The sequence below is a fragment of the Enhydra lutris genome, unplaced genomic scaffold (genome assembly GCF_002288905.1).
Source record: "Enhydra lutris kenyoni isolate GAN:26980312 unplaced genomic scaffold, ASM228890v2 scaffoldscaffold1, whole genome shotgun sequence".
NCBI classification, from domain to species: Eukaryota; Metazoa; Chordata; class Mammalia; order Carnivora; family Mustelidae; genus Enhydra; species Enhydra lutris.
Window position 1 is genome coordinate 100,469,918 of NW_019154085.1, and position 21,275 is coordinate 100,491,192.

At 36.2% G+C, this 21,275-nt stretch overlaps 1 protein-coding gene across 2 annotated transcripts in view; it reads left to right on the forward strand.

Moving 5' to 3' along the window:
• LOC111155763 (dipeptidyl peptidase like 10) overlaps nt 1–21,275 on the forward strand; it is a 1,348,454-nt gene that overhangs the window by 1,036,939 nt on the left and 290,240 nt on the right. For both annotated transcript variants that reach the window (XM_022516189.1, XM_022516263.1), the window contains exon 5: nt 12,136–12,210. In XM_022516189.1, the coding sequence (XP_022371897.1) occupies nt 12,136–12,210 (75 nt within the window). The remainder of the gene's footprint in view (nt 1–12,135; nt 12,211–21,275) is intronic.

Below are 21,275 nucleotides of genomic sequence, written 5' to 3' on the forward strand. Positions count from 1 at the left end.
TTTTGAAATGTAGATGTAGGCTAAATTCATACAGTAGTATTGCTGTGTCAAAAGAAAGGTCAAGGGGCACCTGGGTGGCTCAGTGGGTTAAAGCCTCTGCCTTCGACTCGGGTCATGATCTTCAGGGTCCTGGGATCGAGCCCCGCATCGGGTTCTCTGCTCCACGGGGGGCCTGCTTCCTCCCCTCTCTCTCTGCCTCTCTGCATACTTGTGATATCTCTCTCTGTCAAATAAATAAATAAAATCTTTAAAAAAAAAAAAGAAAGGTCAATATGAAATTTAATACTGTAATATTGTATTAAGTCCACCAATGGTATATGATATTGCCTACTACTCTACTCTTGCTGTCTCTCAGTCTTATCAGCATTTTTTATTAGTATCAACTTAGCTGATGGAAAATAACCCTTAATTGCTATAGTGATATGTATTTACTGAATTATGAATGAAGCTGAGCATCATCTTGCCATATGTGCATCAGTAGTTGGTTCAGGTTTTTTTCCCAGGAATTCCTTTGCGCAAGCTTTTCACATTGGGTCTTTGCATTGGTACTCATGAGCAGCAAAATTTTTTTTTTTAGATATTTTTATTTATCCTTAATCTTAGTGGAATTACTCATTCACTACCATTTGGAAAGTCCAGTAAAAAAAAAATTTAAATCTCTTAATTGTTATGTATCTATTATTAACTGGTAGAAGAAGAGATAAGTAAGGAGTGTTAGAAAGAGAAAGAGGGACAGTGGGAAAAGTTGTAGATAAATGTCTGTAATGAACCCATTCAGCCATAAGTACCTATTTAATAAAGTTTAAAAGCATCATCTGTCCTATAAGATCTTGTAAATATATCCCTTAAGATTTTCCCTTGATTTTCCAAATGCAGTAAAATTCATATTAAAACAACAAAAAAGAAATGTACAAACTGAATACCTTCTTCATGCCTTTGGCTTAAAACAAGCTTCATTGGAGATTGAAATATATACAGAAAAGTTATTGGTATTTGTCTTCTCTATATTTCATGAGAAGATTAAAGATATTAACAAACATTTCTGAGAAAGGAAACAATACAAGGAAAGATTTTTTATTTGGGGCATTAAAATGCCCTGTTAGTCAATGATACCTCTTAAACTAGTTTACTCTGGAAATTATTTTTATGTCCATCTTTGGATTTCTGGGAAATGTCTAACAGATCTCACAGTTGAGAAGACACCAGCAATGTTGGCAACTGTGACTATGAGATGGGAGAAAAGAACCCAGTCCTTCTGAGCTGGGGGTTTGGGCTCAAGAAGCTGAATCTGGAGGCAGTTTTTTTGATTGTTTCTTATTGTCATTCCAATGGATGTGACTTGATTCTACAGGTCCTTTCTTTCCCAAATAAATGGAAAGTGCTATGCCACCATGGAAGTAAATTTGAAATGACTCTTTTCCTTCACTCTAGCCATTTACGTTACCAGGGAAGGGTCATGTATGATAACTCTGCTTTCAAATAGATACTGACAAATGAGAAGGAAATGGAGAATCCATTTATTAGAGTCTTGAGCATGACTATTAAAAGATAACTTTTTAACAGAAATACTGATGTTCATAAGCTGAAACCCGATCCTTGTTATTCTTTGGCTATTCAGATAATTTGCATATTCAGAATCTTCTTTAAATATCACATCCTTATATTTTTTGCTGTTTGTATCCTGTATTTATTATACTGTCATGTTAAAATTGGAGTGTACGGACAGATATTTTAGCATACAAAAGAATGTCAGGTAGTAAATGATAAAGACATGGGAAAAAACATTAATTCACAAAAAAAAATAGAGTAACTAATATATAAAAATATAAAAAACAAAACGAAACAAAACTCTTCCAATTCTGTTGAAAAATGAGCAAAATATACAAGTAGACTTTTTACAAAAAGAAACATTGTTGATGAACAAATAAATGCTTAATGTAATTCATAAACAAAAGTAATGGTCAAAAAGGAGATTGCACTTGACATCGATCCATTTGGCAAGGTTTAACTGGGATTACCAAATGTTAGAAAGAATGTGGAGAACAGGGTCTCTTACTCATGGCTGACAGGAGTGTAATTAGTGTTTTACTTCGGGGAACAGTTTGTCATTATAGTGTGAAGTCGAGTATTCACATGCCTACAGCCCACAGACTCCTCCCTTTGTACCGTCAGAAAATGGTTGCTTGTGTGTATTGGGAAACAGGAACACAGAGATTTATTCAGTCATACTTGCACACAACCCCTGGTGTCCTCAACCGAGCTTAGGGTCAATGAATGGACATTTCTGAGAAAGTGGACAATAAAGAATGACTTTTAGCTTTGGACCGTTAAAGTGCAATTTAGTAAATGACAACTCAGTTTTTTTTTTAGATTTCATTTACTTATTTGACAGACAAGTAGGCAGAGAGGCAGGCAGAGACAGAGAGAGGAGGAAGCAGGCTCCCCGCCGAGCAGAGAGCCCGATGTGGGGCTCGATCCCAGGACCCTGGGATCATGACCCGAGCCGAAAGCAGGGGCTTTAACCCACTGAGCCACCCGGGTGCCCCGACAACTCAGTTTTTAAACTAATTTTCTCTGGGATTGGTGAATATCTAAGTGTGTGTGTGTGTGTGTGTGTGTGTGTGTGTGTTGCCTGACTACCATATTTAGTCTTAATTGGCTTTGAACTCTAAATAGAGGAATTAGGCAGCCAGCAACTTCTTATACTTCCCTTTATCACTCAGGATTCTGTTACTGATTCATGCAAATTCGCATTCAGCTGTAGTTCACTTATTTTCATGACTGCTTATAAGATATTCCATTCTTTTCATGTTATTTTCATGGTTATATGGTTTATGATTATTTTTATATGTTACAATATATTGGTTGTTTATCTGATATTCTGATATCTACTGGGGCATCCTGTATTTTTATTTGCCAAATTTATCATGAATTGCACTATGTCATGATGGAAAAGTTGTGATTAATCTAATTCTTTAAAATATCAACTCCAGGGCACCTGGGTGGCTCAGTTGGTTAAGGGGTTAAGGGTTTGCCCTCGGCTCCGGTTAGGATCCCAGGGTTCTGGGATCGAGTTCCTCATCAGGCTCCCTTCTTAGTGGGAAATCTTGCTTTTCCTCTCCCTCTGCCTCTTACCACCCCTCCCCTGCTCCTGTTCATTCTCCTCCCCTCTCTGTCTCTCTCTCTCTCTCTCTAATAAATAAATAAAATCTTTTAAAAATGAAATAAAGTAATGACCCTATTAATTAGGTCTGTGAAATCCTAGTCTCTAATATTCACCTGATGGACTATTGTAGCAAGAATAGACTGAAGCAGTTTGCTACTGCAGAGCTCCAGTCTACCCATCAAATCATACAAGCATTCTATTGAACATATATTAAGCCATGATGTGGGCACGATGTGGAAAACTTCTGATGTGATTATTTTTAGGACTTCCATAGCTTTTCATATCTTTCTATATGCCCTCTTCTTCTTCTTTTTTTTCCCCAATTGAAGAGTATTTGCATTATTTTCAGTTGTATAACCTAGTGATTCGACAGTTCTATAGGATATGCTATGGTGACCACAGGTGTAGCTACCATCTGTCATCATACATCGCTGTTACAATACCATTGAGTATATTCCATATGCTGTGCCTTTCATCCCCGTGACTTACTCATTCCATAACTGGAAGCCTGAATCTCTGGCTCTCCTTCAACCAGGATCCCCCCCGCCCCAGCCCCAACTGCTCTCCCCTGTGGCATCATGAGTTTATTCTCAGTATTTATGGATTTGTTTCTGCTTTTTTGTTTGTCCATTCTTTTTTTTTCTTTTTTTAGATTGCACATATAAGTGAAATCATATTTTGTCTGTCCTTCTCAGTCTGACTTCACTCACTTTAGCATATCTTCTAGGTCCATCCATGTTGTCACAAATGGCAAGATCTCATTGTTCTTTATGGCTAAGTAATGTTTCAGTGAGAGTGCGCATGTGTGTGTGTAAATTCATACATAAATTGATGCCACCTCTTCCTTATCCACTTGTTTATCAGTGGACACTTGGGTTTCTTCCATGTTGTAACTCCTGTAAATAATGCTACTGTAAATAAGCACATGGGTGTATGTATCTTTTCAAATTAGTGTTTCCATTTTCATTGAGTGAATGAATACTCTGTAGTAGAGTTACTGGATTATATGGCATTTCTATTTTTAATTTTTTTAAAAAGATTTTATTTATTTATGTGACAGACAGAGATCACAAATAGGCAGAGAGGCAGGCAGAGAGAGAAGAGGAAGCAGGCTCCCTGCCGAGCAGAGAGCCTGGTGCGGGACTCGATCCCAGGACCCCGAGAACATGACCTGAGCTGAAGGCAGAAGCTTAACCCACTGAGCCACCTAGGCACCCTCTATTTTTAATTTTTTTGGCAAACATCTATACTCCCTTCCATAGTGACTCCACCACTGTACATTCCCATCAATAGTACCTATAGGTTTCTTTTACCCCACATCCTCACCAACACTTACTATTTCTTGCCTTTTTGATTCTGCCATTTTGATAGGTGTAAAGTGTTATTTCATTGCAGTTTTGATTTGCATTTCCATGATGATGAGTGATGTTGAGCATCTGCTCATGGGTCTGCAGGTCATCTGCATATCTCTGTTGTCCTATTCTTTAGTTCAGCTGCACCAGAATGTAACCACTTAAAAGAAAAATATGTTCAAAATATGATGATTAGAAAGCCCGACAATTTGAAGAGTCAGTAGAATAGCACTGTCTGAACTTCCAAGAAATAATTTATATAAATATACAAATTATAATATTCCTTTCCTTCTCTCTCCAGCCAATGCTTTTCTAATTTATTGACTTTTTGGGAGGAAGAATATTGACACGCTTCTCATCAAAATCACCTTGTCTGCCCTTTTTTAAAAGTTATTAATAGAATTCAGAGACAATTAGTTTTCGCCGTCTTATTAAAAATAAAAAATGTTTGTTAAATGTTTTAGTGTATGGTCTATGACCCAAATCAATAAATATTAATTTGGCTGTTCACATTTATAGAGCAATAAATATATATGTGATATATATAATAAAAATAAAATACATATATGGATAGATGTAATATAAATAGCAATAAATATATATACTCTACAGGGGTTAGTAGGTACCAGTTCATTAGTTTTAAAAACTACGTACTTGGACCATGGCAGTTTGTGGAGTTAGTTTTACAAAATATTCTAGTATCAATAAGATACATGGTTCTTAGAAAATATTATAGAAAATATTAGAAAATTTTAGAAAATATTATATTTATGCAACATGGATACCTTGGGTATCTCAAAGAAATATAATTCAAACACTATACTAATTGGGTAGCTAAGAGAAGACAATGTGAAGAAGAAATACACAATAAAATATTTGATTTTAAAGTTCCCTGCATATAAACACAGTTATGGCTATAAAGACAAATCATGGCTTTGTTTAGAGCTACAGGGTAAAAAATAACCTATTTGCCTCTTCCTCATTCATTTCATTTGAAGGCAGGCAGAGAAGGAGAGCCAATTCTTAGCGTCATACCATGGATTGCATGTTGGTTTGCCTTCTTTGCTGGCCTTCCTTGAGCTTCTTTGCCGGCCTTCCTTGAGCTTCTTTGCCTTAGTATCACTCAGTTAGCTGCATGGTGACCATTTTCCTCCTCTAATCCATTTAACTGTTTTCTAAAATCCTTCATCATGTGTATTTAATGGTCTTTTATGGACTGCAGTGTTAAATAAACTTATTCGTAATATATACTTCACATATTTGAAACAGTAATATTTTATTTTTCTAGAATAAGAGATGGTTTTTCTTAACATTTTCAGCAGGTATCAATACACTAAAAATGAGATTTGGTAATGAGGAGGTTATGGCCCAAATTAATTAAACATAAGGTGTGTGTGTTTGTGCATATGTGTGTGTGTCTGTGTGTCTGTAGGGAGTTTGGTAGGGTGGAGGCGCAGAGAGGAAGGAAAGATCATAGCCCCACAGAGACCTACCTTCTTGTTTTCATTATTTTTTATCTGTTAAAGATATACCCTCCTATGCTTTAAGGCTTAGAGCATTATCCAACTCAAGTTCCTGGGCCAATTGTTTTTTGTTTTTTGTTTCTGCTTTATTTATTTATTTTTTTCTAAGTAGAGATGCCTATAAATATTTTTTATCACCAACATGTTACAAGAACTAGAATAATACTCACCCAAACTGGACAGTTCTCATGCTTCACTCTTAAGGCAGCCCAATCCTTCTTACCAGTTTGTGGTAATTTTAACCCCATCTCTGATTCTTCTCCTCTCATTCCATTCTCTCTCTGCCTCAAGTCATCCAAATGCATGTTTTATATTTTCTGGCACTTCTGACATTTAAGTTTCTATTTAATGATTTCTTGCCACGATCTTCAGTATCTGACATCTTGGAACACTATCATTATCTTATTTCTACCTCTAGTTATAATGTTTCTGACAAGAGTGAATCATTGCAGTGGAGCCTCTTAATAGGGGCATTACTGTAGCAATAAAAGATGTAAATCGCAGTTGCAAACACCCTAGAAGAGCAATCATGAAACAATGATCAATGATTAGATGAACTGCACATATAATTACATACATATAAGGTCAGATGAATCACTTGAGCTGAAAAGGACAGGAAAGGTTTAAGAGGGAGAATTAGAATATTTTAGAGAAATACAATTTGAATAGGGAGCAGATAAACTCTTGAAAGGATTACAGCAAGTGGGGAAAGTTGAACAAAAGTACAAAAAAAAAAAGAAAACATGCACATTTAAAGAATAAAAGTATTAGTAAAACAATACTTGTGATACCTGCATTGTTACTGATCCATTCCTAATAGAGCATGCTGTTTTGGGGATTTTATCCCTTTTCTTTGAAGGGGATGGGTTTGCACTGAATATAAACTTTTATCTAATGCTCTGTGTAACTGATTAATAAGGCAGCTCCTACATATATCTCTTAAACTTGAGGTTTTTACACAAAATATCAAACTTTCCCTGTTGGATTCTATAAAAGGACTATAACCATAACACGTCTAAAAATGGCATGTTTCAAAATTTCCTCAAATTAAGCTTTTTTTTTTTTTTTTTTTTTTTTCTCTTTCCCAACTTAAGTTGTAATAGCAACATTAAGCCAGTGGTAAAAACTTGAAATAAAAATTGTTTTGTATACTTCCTGTTTCTCAGTGTTTAGACCTAATTATTATATTCTTTTGTTTTTATCAACCATCTCCCTTGAATGTGTCCCTTCCTCTCTATGTCCTTGTTTCATCCTTAACTTCTTGGCATTGCTTGCCCAAATTGCCTTGAGAGCTTCTTACCAGAGCTAATGACTTCAAGATGTCATCAGATCTAGATCATTTTTTACCCACTGCCAGAGTAATCGCTCTAAATTCAGATCTGATTTTGTTGCCTTTTTGGGCTCTAAACTTGACCATTCATGAAAACAGTGATCAGCTGTGCTATATTCATGTTAGCAATAGTACATGCATTATTAATATTGGCAGTAATCTGTAGGGCTAGCCCCGCATCTTTCCAGTAATCTCTTTAAGCTTCTTGTGCATTTTGTTTAGCTTATTCTAATAATATAGTCTATATTTTCATTTATCTGGAAAACACTGGATCATGAATTTTTCACTTACAGTACCACAAAATATATGAAAAGAATACCATTCTGTTCTTCATTTCTTTAAAGAATGTATTTAGTTATTTTATTTGAGAGAGAGAAAGCATGAGAGAGTAAGTGGAGGGAGGAGTAGAGGAAGAGAGAGAATATCAAGCAGACTCCACTCTGAACACGAAGACCTATGCTGCGCTTGATCTTACGACCCTGAAACCATGACCTGATCTGAAACTGAGAGTCAGGTGCTTAACTGACTGAGCTACCCAGGTGTCCCACCATTCTGTGCTCTAAATCTCATTGCATTGTCTTCTTTCCCTTCCTTCAGCTTTATGGCAATTATTATTTTTCCCAAAATTAGCAAACTGATGGCCCCCAGGCAGAAATTGGTGCCTGTAAATATATTTAAAAGTATTGGGCTATAGTTACAAATCAGAAGATTATAAATTAAAATCTTGATTTCTGGCTGATCTTGAAAAAAAATGTGGAATACTAGAACACTGTATCACTTTCCTATAAGATGATGCTTATCTGGAGCTGAGGGACTACTGCACCTTTTAGACAGTCTGACTAGTCCATTTACCCTCTTTATACCCATAGAGCTTAATTCTGCCACTCCATATCCAGTCCCTTTCGGCTTTTGGGTTTGAGACTCCTACCCTACCATGGACCATAGAGAAACAGTGCTTATCTTATCTTCTCCAATATGGGATGGAAACAATTCTAGTGAACTTGGTCTCTCAACCTTATAGCGCTCTCAGTGTCTGCTGTGGTACTGGTCATATTGTGAATGTTCAATAAATACATTTTGATAGAACTGAATGACACATCAAATGAGATACAACAAAATCTTTCCAAGCTGCCCAGAAGAATGCATTTTTTTTTCTCAACTTGATCAACTGTCTTGTCTTCCTCATTTAATTGGTTTCATTAACCATGTACATGATTATTTTTCTGTTCATCCTACCTCACTTGGCTTTAGTTGAATGTTCCTGGATGGCAGAATTCATGCATTTTAATGTCCTTTGTGCAATGTCCGATGTCAAAGAATGCTCTCGTAGGCGTTATTGCTAAATAATACTAATAAACACACATAGAAACTATTTCGGCATCCTTCTATTTCAATAGTAATTAAGTGACTGAATATGTTGGTAACATAATAGTGTTATTGGCAACACTAATTTAACGTCCTATCAAGTTGAGTCTCAACCAGAACTATGCTAATGCCTGTACTTAGGGTCAGTGTAGAGCAAGGGGTCTCCTGTGGCTGCAAGAAAGAATGAATCTCTGGGATGCAACAGATGATACCATTAAAGGCTATACTAAGAGTGATTTGCCTGAGACTTCTGGTGTCCCTTGACTAAGCTGCATGTACCATCAGCGAGTCCCTTTGCAGCATCAGTGATCTGCACACAGCTAGCTCTCTCAATTCAGAGAAGGTTCAGCAGCTTGGGCTCCTGAAAAGGTATTTGGAAAGCTTCCCAGTTTGTGTTCCGCATAAGCTGGAGGCAGTATAGTGATAATTAATAAAGTGTCAGACTAGATAATTGTAGGAACTGTAAAAGATGCTAAAATGTTGTGACCAGAGGCACAGACACACCTGTGAACGTGTGAAGTTAATTTGTGTGAGGAACGTCACGTGAGAGTGGATGAGGACTAGGAAGGTGAGATGTTCTTTAACTAATTCAGATGGGGAAGCACTCTTCCAAAACATAAGAAAGGAGCTCTGCTGGTGGGATAATGCAGGGTTAATTAAAGGAGTTCCCGCTGTATTCTTTTGTTTTGTGTGCTCACCTGCTTGACCAATTTTTAAATTACAGTAAACCTCCCCTTATTGTGTTACAATACACCTCTTAGTAGTGTAATGTTGAGAGACATGAGATCTTATTTCTTCATCTTCACCCTAAATATTTTGCATGACTAGGGAGCCTCCAGGTGACTCAGTTAAGCGTCTCCCTCTTGATACTGGGCTCAGGTCATCTTCTCAGGGTCCTGAGATTGAGCCAATGCTCCATGCTCAGCAGAGAGTCTGCTTGAAGATTCTCTCTCTCCTCCCCCTGCCCCTTGCTGCCCCCAACCCTGCTTGCCCCCTCTCTCTCTAAAATAAAAATAAATAAATATTTTTTAAAAAAATTCTGTGCAGACCAATTTCCATCAGGTGTCTGTACACAGTAAGTTAATGATAGGAAAAGGAAGTTAAGGATGAGGGTACCTATGTCAATACTAATCATGAGAGGTTGAGAACTACTGAGAACTACAAAATTATAAGCAATTTACAGAGCTGATGATAGATGAATGGTAGCTTTGTTGTCCTTGTTTGTTGTTATTTCTATTTTTTATTGAAATAGATTAAAAATGAAAACTAATACCTTTGAGATGCATTACTGCCAATGATTATTCTGACATTCTCCTAAAGTGTCTTATACAAAGGCTGTATAAGATAGATGTATGTAGGCAAACCCTCCAAATCTTAGCATTGCCATAGAATACTGTTTTCTTCCAGACCACTCCATTCTCTTGCCTTTCTGGTTTACAGATTAACTGTGTTATTCCAACACAATTTCATGACACCATGGGTATCCTACAAGTTGATTCAATTCTAACTAACCAGAATTAGTATAGACCCTCTAGATTAAGGACTTGGTGACTGACCCCGTTCATATGCCACCTGCGTGTCCCAAGTCTCCAGGCCACCTGCATTTCAGTATAGCTTGGCTATAAATTTGGTGGTTCCCTCAATCTTCCTTCAGGTTTGATAATTTGCGAGAAAGATACAGAAAGTGCTATACTTATGAATACTGGTTTATTTTATAGGCTACAGATGGAGAGCCAGATGAACTGGTAAATAGGGCAAGTCCAAAAGGGTCCCAGCGTAGCCTCTGTCTCTGTGGAGTTGGGAAGTGCCATCCACCTGGTATGCTGATATGTTTACTAATAAGGAAGTACCTCCAAATTTCATCATTCACAGATTTTTTAAGAATTTATTTATTTGACAGAAGCACAGTGAGAGAGAGGGAGTGGGAGAGGGAGAGGCAGGCTTCCCTCTGAGCAGGGTGCCTGACACGGGGCCCAGTCCCAGGACCCCAGGATCATGCCCTGAGGCAAAGGCAAATGCTTAACAACTGAGCCACCCAGGCACCCCCATCATTCACAGATTTTTATGGAGGTCTCACTACTGGCATGATTGGCCATATCGTTGGCCATGTGATTGAACTCCATCTCCCATCCCTCCATCTGCCCTGACCTCCAGTTCGCACAGAAAGTTCTAATTCTTCAATCAGATGGTTGGTTCCTTTGGTGGGCAGCCCCTTCTCCAAAAGCTGTCTAACCACCCTCCCCCCACCTCTACTCCTTGAGTCATCTCACTGGCATAAACCAAGTATGGTCAGAGGGAGCTAATAATTACTTAACTAATTAATTAATTAATAATAAATGGCATTCCTATCACTCAAAATTCCAAGCATTTTAGGAGTTTTATGCAAGGAATCAGAGAAAAAGACTAAATATGTTTTTTATTATACCACACAAGCTTCTGTCTCAAATATTAATTAGTCTGAGTTTCTTGTTTTTTTTCCATTGTGTTTTGGGGCTTTTAAGTATAAAAACCCTTACTTCACCCTTTTTCATTTTTCGCAGACAACAGACTTGTAGAAATTGGCCTGGCATAAGGTGTATGAAATTATTTACATATGTATTTCTCTGCCAAACCCATACAAACTAGTTTGCCTATAATGGATATACAGTCCATTTTGTCTTTGTATTTTGTAGACTTTTGATGCATTAAGTCAACTTGTTTGACTTCTCTTTAGATCTGAAATTAAATGTAATCTTTATTTCAGATGAAATTATTTTTCCACTCTCAATACATTTCTCCTTCACTTTACTTTCAATTCTTTCTGACATCTGGTCTATTCAATGATAGAATTATAGGATCAAAATCAAGCAGGTACAGTGTAGTTATAATCAAGTATAATCAGTTATTTGTGTCTTAATTAAGTTTACTGTGGGAGTATCCTCTAAAGAGATTCTATCTTTAATATGAGTATCTTCTTTTAAATAAAAGTATGCAACCTATAAGAAAACAAAAGTACAAAGAAAAAACAGCATGTTACTGTTTCTTTTTTTAATTTAATTCAACATGCAAATATAAAAGTATTTTGCTTATGAAGTTGTGATTTTTTTGCCTTATTTATTATAATGAAACTATTAACATAGTCTTTAAATGATGACATGTAAAAAAGATACGTTAGCAAATTTTCTTCTTAATGAAATGTATAACATAGCCTCCAAGTTTTTATATCCATTTGAATAATCATACATAAATATATAGATGTATATGCATATTTATAATAGGAATGAAAATGCCTGCACCACTCATTGTGTTGTGATGTGAACTGAGATCTTTTAAATTATCTACCTACCCAAATTCATATTAATGTCTCTGATATTAAGCTTTTCACTGCTTTCATAACTTTTTTTTTTTTTTTCCCCCTAGGTAACCTTCAAAGCGTCAAAACATTCAGTTTCACCAGATTTGAAATACGTTCTTCTGGCATATGATGTCAAACAGGTAAAGTAGTGATCTTCGTTGAAAAACTTTTCTTTGTGATGCATTCAGGTAACAAGTCATAGTTTTACTTGGTCTTCTACTCACCTAGAAAAGAGTTGGCATATCCAGTAGCTGCAGGGGGATACTGAAAACCAATATTGCATGAGAAGTTTGGAGAAAGTGTCCTGTCTTCCATACCAGGCTAGCAAATGCCTGGCACACTCTGCTAAGTATGTGTGCCAGTCCTAGTTTTTTCCTTCTGAGGTGGGTGTGGCAGGTGGTTAGCAAATCTGACAAATGGAGGCTTTTGCCATTTTCAGGACAGCCTCATTATAACGTAAGTGTGGGAGTTTCCTGATGGCTCTGCCCTGATCTGCAGTGTGTATAATGGGAAAGGACTGGTGAAAACATTGATTCATATTATGGACAGTGGATTCTTTGGTGGTATTTGAGCATAAGCCTTGTGATTATAGAAAATTCTGAAAGTGGGTCAAACCAAGGAATCAGTTCTGAACAAACAAAATGTTCTAATTGCAATTAGCATTTCATTACTCTGTGTCAGCTCTACAGCACACAATTTGAGCAATATGTATGGTTGTTGAGTGTTTTGTATTTAGATATAATTTGCACTGTTAAGAAGCAAAGTAAATGTTGAAAGGCAATTCAGCAGATGAGTTTCTGTAGAAAATAAATGATTGGAAATCATTCAAGAAATTTTTATGTGCTCCAAGACAATAAAAATTTATAGACTTAAGGCAGGAGGCCTCATAGAATGCATTGAAAGGCTTTGAGCGCATGAAATTTCACAGTTCAGAAGACCTTCTATGTAATGACTTTAGTCTTTGGTCTTTTAGAGTACACATGTGCTACACTTTAGATATATTTATATATTTTTATTTAAAATAATTTACCCTGCAAAAAACAGGGAGATTGTAATGGAAGACATCTTTCCCTATTATAAATCTCAGCACTTTTACTTTAATTTTGCTCTGTAATATCTCTATTCATTGTGATTCTGAAAAGCACATGTAATAGCAAGAGAAAACACTTGTTTTATAAGCAACATATTACAATTTCCCAATTTTTAAATAGTATTTATCCAAAGATTTTTAACTTACTGTAAATTTGTATTAAACTGTTAATGAACTTAAGAAAAATCGTATTTCTATAGACACAATAATCAAGACTATGTGGAATGAACAAAGGAATAGACATAGAGATCAGTGCAACAGAGTAGAGAACTAAGAAACAGACCCATACAAATATGCCTAAGTGATTTTTGGCAAAAGTGTAAAAGTAATTCAGTGGAAGAAAAAATACACTTGTGTAAGTCTTGCACTATATAAAATCTCAGAATGGTTTCTGGGTTTAAATGCAAAATGTAAATTTATAAAACTTTTAGAAAAAACAGAGCAGAAAATCAGTGTTATGTAGGAGTAGGAAAAGAGTTCTCAAACTATACATCAAAATCACAGTACAGACAAGGAAAAACTATTGGCCTATAAAAGACCGTGCTCTGAGGATGAAAATCTAGCCTACGTCTGGAAGAAGATATTTGCTCTTCCATATTCAACGAAGGACTGATATCTAGAATATATAGAAAAACTCAAAATTCAAGTTACAAAAATCAAAACAGCTATTCAATCAGAAAATGGACAAAGACATGAGACATTTCATTGACGAGGACATACAGATCACAAATGAAGCATATGAAGATGTGTTCACTTCGTTAGCCATTAAGTAAATACAAATTGAAACAACAGTGGAATATCACTACATACCTATCAAAATGGCCAAAGAAAAAAAAATAGTGTCTACCAGAGCAAGCACCAGGAAGCTAGGTCATTCATATGTCCATGTTGGGCATGTGTAATGGTTCTGCTACTCTGGGATATGATGTATAAAATTAGGGAGACTGGATATTTCAACAAAATGCATCATGTTTATCAAAAAGTACAGTGAACACCAGAACCCACATATCTATGGACCAATCTTAATATTCTGTCTCTTACTTTTTTATTTTTTAAAGATTTTATTTATTTGACAAATCACAAGGAGGCAGAGAGGCAGACAGAGAGAGGGGGGGTGAAGCGGCCCCCCGCTGAGCAGAGAGCCCAATGTGGGGCTCGATCTCAGGACCCTGAGATCATGACCTGAGCTGAAGGCAGAGGCATTAACCCACTGAGCCACACAGGCGCCCCCTGTCTCTTACTTTTGCTTCACTTCAGGAAAAATACATATATTCTATGACACATCAAGCTCTGGAAGTGAGAAGAAGCTATTTTTATAAGTTAAAAAATAATCAAGCTAAATTTCACAATCTTAGACTACTTCGTTCATTTTGTTTTATTTTGCTTTGCTTTGTTTTATTTATTCATCATGTATTAGGAGCAAACTACCAAGCTAGACATAAGGCATGGGGTGTGTGTGTGGAGGGGGGTGTGGGTGCGCACACACGCATGCATATCTACTTCAAGAAGCATACAGTCAGAGGCAAGATGATACAAACACATATCCACTATACACAGCATTGTGTGAGGTGTTACAGGAGTGGTAATATTAAAGAATAGAGAATATTTCTATTCAAGATAATCATGCCTGGAAAGGAAGCATAGGGTGAGATCTGAAGAGCAACCAGGTAAAGACAAATAGAAAAGCTTTCCAGATGGGCCCATAACACAGGGCTTCATGGAAGAAGCATTAAGTCCTTGAGGAATCACACTTAGTTCAGACTATCTAGCTCACTGGTAAACAAACAAACAAACCTATATACCTAGTGGAGACCCCAAATTATATAAGTTGAATTCCATTTTATTCTTCACAGTTTGTACTGAGAGCCCTTTGGGATCTGATGGTTTTAGAGTAGTCAAATGCCATTTTTACTCTGTGTGTGTCTGACTGTATGTGTTTGTGTGTGTGTATGCATAATGCCCATTAACAAAGATGGAAAAAAAAAACTCATACAAAATCCAACCACCTAAACATATCCACTAAAATTATTTTGGTGTGTTTTATTCCTTTTATGCCTTTGATATGTAAAAGTAGGTAAACAGAAATTATCATACATTAAGCATTATTTTAGGCAGGTATTATTATCCTGATTTCTGAGAGAAGTTAATCTCAGACAAGCTGAAAAATGCAGGATTTGACGATTAAGAAATTTATCTAAGATCTTTCAGTTAGGAAGTGATAGCCACACACTTACAAATTGGCTTATATAATATTTTGTCTTTATTTTCATTATAAGGCAGATGAGCTGAACCAGAAAAACAAAATCAAAAGCTAGATTCCAATGACTTACAGATTCTCCCTATTGTTAGTTGTCTTAGTTGTCTTCATGTTTTGAAATATTTTGCAAATATTTTTAGTGTATTCCCTTTTTCCTGAATTTAATATTTCTATAGGACGCATTGACATAAATGGAATTTCTGCATGGAACTATATAATGTTTAACTGAACTGAAATTAACAATAGTTAGCACAAAATAAGCTTCCTTAAAGTGTATAATTCAGTGACATTTAGTACATTCACAATGCTGTACAGCTACCACCTCTGTTTAGTTGTAAAGCATTTTTATCAACAAAACAGATAACTCAATACCCGTTCATCAGTCAGTCACCAATCTCCTAGCCTACCATACCTTTCAATAACCACCAATCTGATCTCTATCTCTATGGGTTTATGCATTGGGATATGTAAATCGAATCCTATGACATGTAACATTTTACTGTTGTTTTTCCACTTACCATAGTGTTTCGAGGTTTATCCACATTGTAGTATGTGTCAGCACTTCATTCATTTTTTATGGTTAAATAATATTCCTCTGTATGAATGGATCACAGTTTGTTCACTTATCTTTTGAGGAATATTCGCTTTATCCCCAAATTTTGGCTATTCTGAATAGTGAGGCTGTGAACATTTGTACACAAGAATTTCCTGAGTACCTGTTTTCAATTTTTGGAGTATATTTTGAGGTGTGTAATTGCTGAGTCATAGACTAATTCTGTGTTTAACTTTTTGAGGAACCACCCAACTACTTTCCAAAGTGGCTGCACCATTTTATATTTCCACCAACAATGGATGAGTTCTGATTTCTCTGTATTCTCACTAACAGTTGTTATTTTCCATTTTTCTTTTTATGAACTATTCTAGTGTGTATAAATTGGTATCTCATCGTGGTTTTGGTGTACACCTCCCTAATAACTAATGATGTTGAACATACTTTCATGTGCTTCCTGGTCTTTTGTATTTCTTCTTTGGAGGAATGGCTACTGAATTCCTTTACCTATTTCCTTTTTTCTTTCTGTAGTTGTGTTTAAGAGTTTTTGGTATATTCTGAACAATAGACTCTTATATAGGACTTGAAAATATTTTCTCCCACTCACTGGATTGTCTTTTCACTTTCTTGATAATGTCCTTTGATGCATAAATTTGAAAAATTCTGCTTAGGTGTAATTTATATATGCACATGCTTTTGGTGTCATAGTTAGGGATCCATTTGTGAATTCAAGGTCGTAAAATTTTACCCCAGTGACTCTTTTCTAAAAGTGTTATACTTCTAGTTCTTATATTTAGGTTATTGATTAATTTTGAATTAATTTTTATATAGTTTGAGATAGTTCAATTATAACACAATATATAGGCTCATGCTGTATACTGAAACACTTCTTCCAAAATGGTTGTGTTGGTTTATAACTTTTGTTAGGCACTGTATGGTCTGTTATATTACCATCTTTAGCAACTTAACACTGTGTTTTAAAGAAAAAATAATTATTAACTTGGTAATCTACTATCTACTAATCAAATACATGCATACATACTATTTCACACACACCCTCCCCCCGTCAGTATTAGTTTTATATTACTAAGCAGTAAACTGGCCCAAACTTAGTGACTTTAAAAAAAACATTTATTGTGCTCAGTTTCTGTGTAATGGAATTTGGATTTGGCGTGGCTGGGTGGTTCTGGCTCAGGATTTCTCATGAAGTTGCAGTCAGCTGTTGGCTGGGCTGCAGCCATCTGTCCGCCTAACTGAGGTTGAAGAATATACTTCCAAGGCCCATCACTCACATGGATGGCAAATTGGTGATAACTGTTGGCATGAGGCTTCGGGTTTGTCCCGTGATCTTTCTGAAATGCTGCTTGAGGGTCCTCATAACATGGCACCTGGATTTCCCCAGAATGAGTAATATAAAACATAAAGGCAGAAATTTAAATGCCTCATATGATCCTTTCTTAGAAGTTACCTGTTAGATGCACCTCGGTGGGTCTGTCCGTTAACTATCTGACTCTTGATTTCTGCTCAGGTCATGATCTCGTCAGGCTCTGTGCTGGGCATGAAGCCTGCTTAAGATTCTCTCTCTCCCTCTCCCTCTGCCACTCCATGGCCCCTCCTTGCACTCGCTGTCTTAAAAAAATAAATAAATAAATAAAAGTTATCTGTTACTTTCATGAACTATTTTTTTAATTCTATATATATATATAATATATATATATATTTTAAAGATTTTGTTTATTTATTTGACAGAGAAAGATCAAAAGTAGGCAGAGAGGCAGGCAGAGAGAGAGAAGCAGGCTCCCTGCTGAGCAAAGAGCCTGATGTGGGGCTCGATCCCAGGACCCTGAGATCATGACGTAAGCCAAAGGCAGCAGCTTAACTCACTGAGCCACCTAGGTGCCCCTCAATTTATTTATTTATATATTTATATTTATATTTATATATATATATTTTTTAAAGATTTTATCCATTTATTTGACAGATCACAAATAGGCAGAGAGAGAGGGGGAAGCAGGCTCCCTGCTGAGCAGAGAGCCTTATGTGGGGCTTGATCTCAGGACCCTGAAATCATGACCTGAGCTGAAAGCAGAGGCCTTAACCCACTGAACCACCCAGGCACCCCTCAATTTATATTTTTTTAAAGATTTATTTATTTACTTGAGCAGGGAGGGGCAGAGGGAGAGATAGAATCTTAAGCAGAGTCTGCACTAAGCGTGAAGCTCCTGATTGTCTCTCAAACCTCTGTGCTTGTCCAAGCAGACTGTTGTATTTTCAGACGTTCTCAGTAGTTGAGGATGTGCCAATACCTGTCTGTGTCCCAAAAAAGAGGGTCTCAGCAACTAGAGTCAGGCTGAGTAGAAGATAGGTAGACCTCAGACAGCAGCTCTTTAGAATATGCAAATATGTACAGTTCTGTGGTGGCCCTGCAAGTTTGAGAGCCAGATGTTCTTAAGGTGTAGTTTTTCTTTTTCTATATTATTATTTATTTATTTATTTATTTATTCTTTTTGGTCATGTAGGTCAACTCTAATTCAGTGTGGGAGGAAACTAATAAGAAGTGAGAATTTGGAGGGACCATCTTAGTGGCTGGCTTACTTAGTTCCTTATTTTCTTATTTTACATGCAAAGTATACTTATTCTCTCTGAGGCCCCCCATATTTTCATCCATTGCAGCCCAATATTTTTATTAAGCAGATCTAGACCTTAAGATGTCTCCTCAAGCATGGATCCTTGGCTTTAGTCATTTGGGTGTATTTTTATATATTAATACATTAAATTTTTTGAGATTTTATTTATTTATTTAAGAGAGAATGAGAGGGAGAGAGAGTGTGTATAAGACAGGGAAGGGTCAGAGGGAGAAGCAGAATCCCTGCTGAGCAGGGAGCCCAATGAAGGACTCCATCCTGGGACTCCGGGATCATGACCTGAACCGAAGGCAGTCGCTTAACCAACTGAGCCACCCAGGCACCCCCAGAATTAAATATATATTAAATATATTCACTTACACATCCACATAAATATAAAAATACATATATATGTATTTCTTAGGTATATATTTCTTATGTATTTGAATACTGGTTTGATTGACATTCCCAGCACATATTTTCAGATTTATTGGTTTTATTGTGAATAATGTATTTATATATACCATTCCTTTATCTTTTGTAGTCTTTGTATATTTTTTAAAACATACATTTGTGTAATTCGATTATTAGTTTTATTATATTTTTTAAATCGTAACAGCAATTTTTTATATTTAATTATTTTCTTAAGAGAAAGTTTGAATTTTGTGATAAAATTCATGTTTTACTTAGCTGCGCTTTCTTTTGCCTCTAGGCTTAGAAACATGTCCACCAATATGGAAAAATATCATTGCTTTTCCCCTTTTTTATAGGTTTTTATCCATATATATTTATTCCATTATATTTTCAACTGTATATGGTGGTGATTAAAACCAATCTTCCTAACAGATCATAATAATGGGAAATACGTGTCTTTTATATAAGTAAACATAGTAATGGTCACCTGGGAAGACCACAAAGGAATATTTTTGATGTATTATTAGAGGGTCACACAGCACGTTTGAAAGATGTAACCTGACTCACGGTACCACACGTGTCTTCAGCCTCTGCTTCCCCATTGCTATGATGAAGAGAAAGAAAATATAAATACTTCTCAAACTTACTATCTTGAGTACCTGATATAAAAGTAAAGTCATGTGATAGTAATTCTGCCTTAAAGATTCTGGGAGAGAGCTACTATAAAGGATCTAGTACTATTTTTTTAAATTTCTTTTCAGTGTTCTAGAATTCATTGTTTGTGCACCACACCCAGTGCTCCATGCAATATATGCCCTCCTTAATACTCACCACCAGGTTCACCCAACCCCTACCCCACTCCCTTCCCAAACCCTCAGTTTGTTTCTCAAGAACCCACAGTCTCTCATTGTTTGTCTCCCCCTCCGATTTACCCCAATTCACTTTTCCTGTCCATATCCCAATGTCCTCCGTGTTATTCCTTATGCTCCACAAGTAAGTGAAACCATATGATACTTGACTCTCTCTGCTTGACTTACTTCACTCAGTATAATCTCCTCCAGTCCCGTCCATGTTGATACAAAAGTTGGGTATTCATCCTTTCTGATGGAGGCATAATACTCCATAGTAGTTTTTGTTTTTGTTTTTTTGGTGTCAGGGTAGCTTGCTCAAGAGAGCTGACTTAGCATTTTCTCCCTGGCAGTGTCCTTAATCTGAGTCAAATGTCAATTTAGCATAGGACAAATTTAGAAGGTTTTTTTGTTTTTTTTGTTTTTTGTTTTTTTAGCAGGTCAATAGCTGAATTCTGTGTGTTACCTATGGGCTTCCGCTATTGAAACATTATTCTGTAGGTTACCCAATGTTGAAATGCTTTATTCAAAGCTTGACTTGATACGGTTTTTCTGTCTGAAGTATGAAAAGTATGATTCTTTTTTTCTTAGCTTTTTCCTGTTAACTATACTATTTTGACAAATACATCAATGATCTGCAGGTGTAGTGTCCAAAATCATAAAGTAAGTATGATTATTAACATAGGTTTATAGATAGTTTTTGAAAATTCTGTATCAGGATCTTCATTATAAATAAGCAGTATAAAATATGAACTAGCAATTTTTAGTACTTTGCAGAGAACCTTCCCAAAATATTAATTTTTGTATTAATATCAATTTTTATTAAACTTGAGCTCAATCTTTTCTCTTGACTATTAATTAAGTCTAATATGGTAATATAAAGACATTTCCTCCATGTATCTTTGTTTACTCTGTACTATCAAAAGTTAATTTCAACAAGGTGAGAAGTTGCTTTTCTTTTTCTGGTCAAATTGATGTTTCTCATTATTTGGGCTTATAGTGTGTTTGTTATTTTTTTAAATAAAAGATTATTTATTTATTTATTTGAGAGAGAGGGAGAGAGAGCACAAGCAGGGGGAATGGCAGAGGGAGAGGAAGAAGTAGGCTCCCTGCTGAAGAGGGAGCCGGACGTGGGGCTCTATCCCAAGACCCCAGGATCATGACTTGAGTTGAAGGAAGACATTTAACCAACTGAGCCATCCAGGTGCCATGAGCCCATAGCTTGGTTCTTTGCTCATTCTTCTGTTCTACAGAATTTCAGAATGTTTTATGTTGTAGTAGGAATTTATAGACACATAAAGATTAATGCTTTCTGACTCTTAAGAATCTTACAGTGTGGTAAAGTCTCTAAAAGAAACATTTCATTGGGGCTGCCTGGGTGGCTCAGTGGGTTGAGCCTCTGCCTTCAGCTCGGGTCATGAT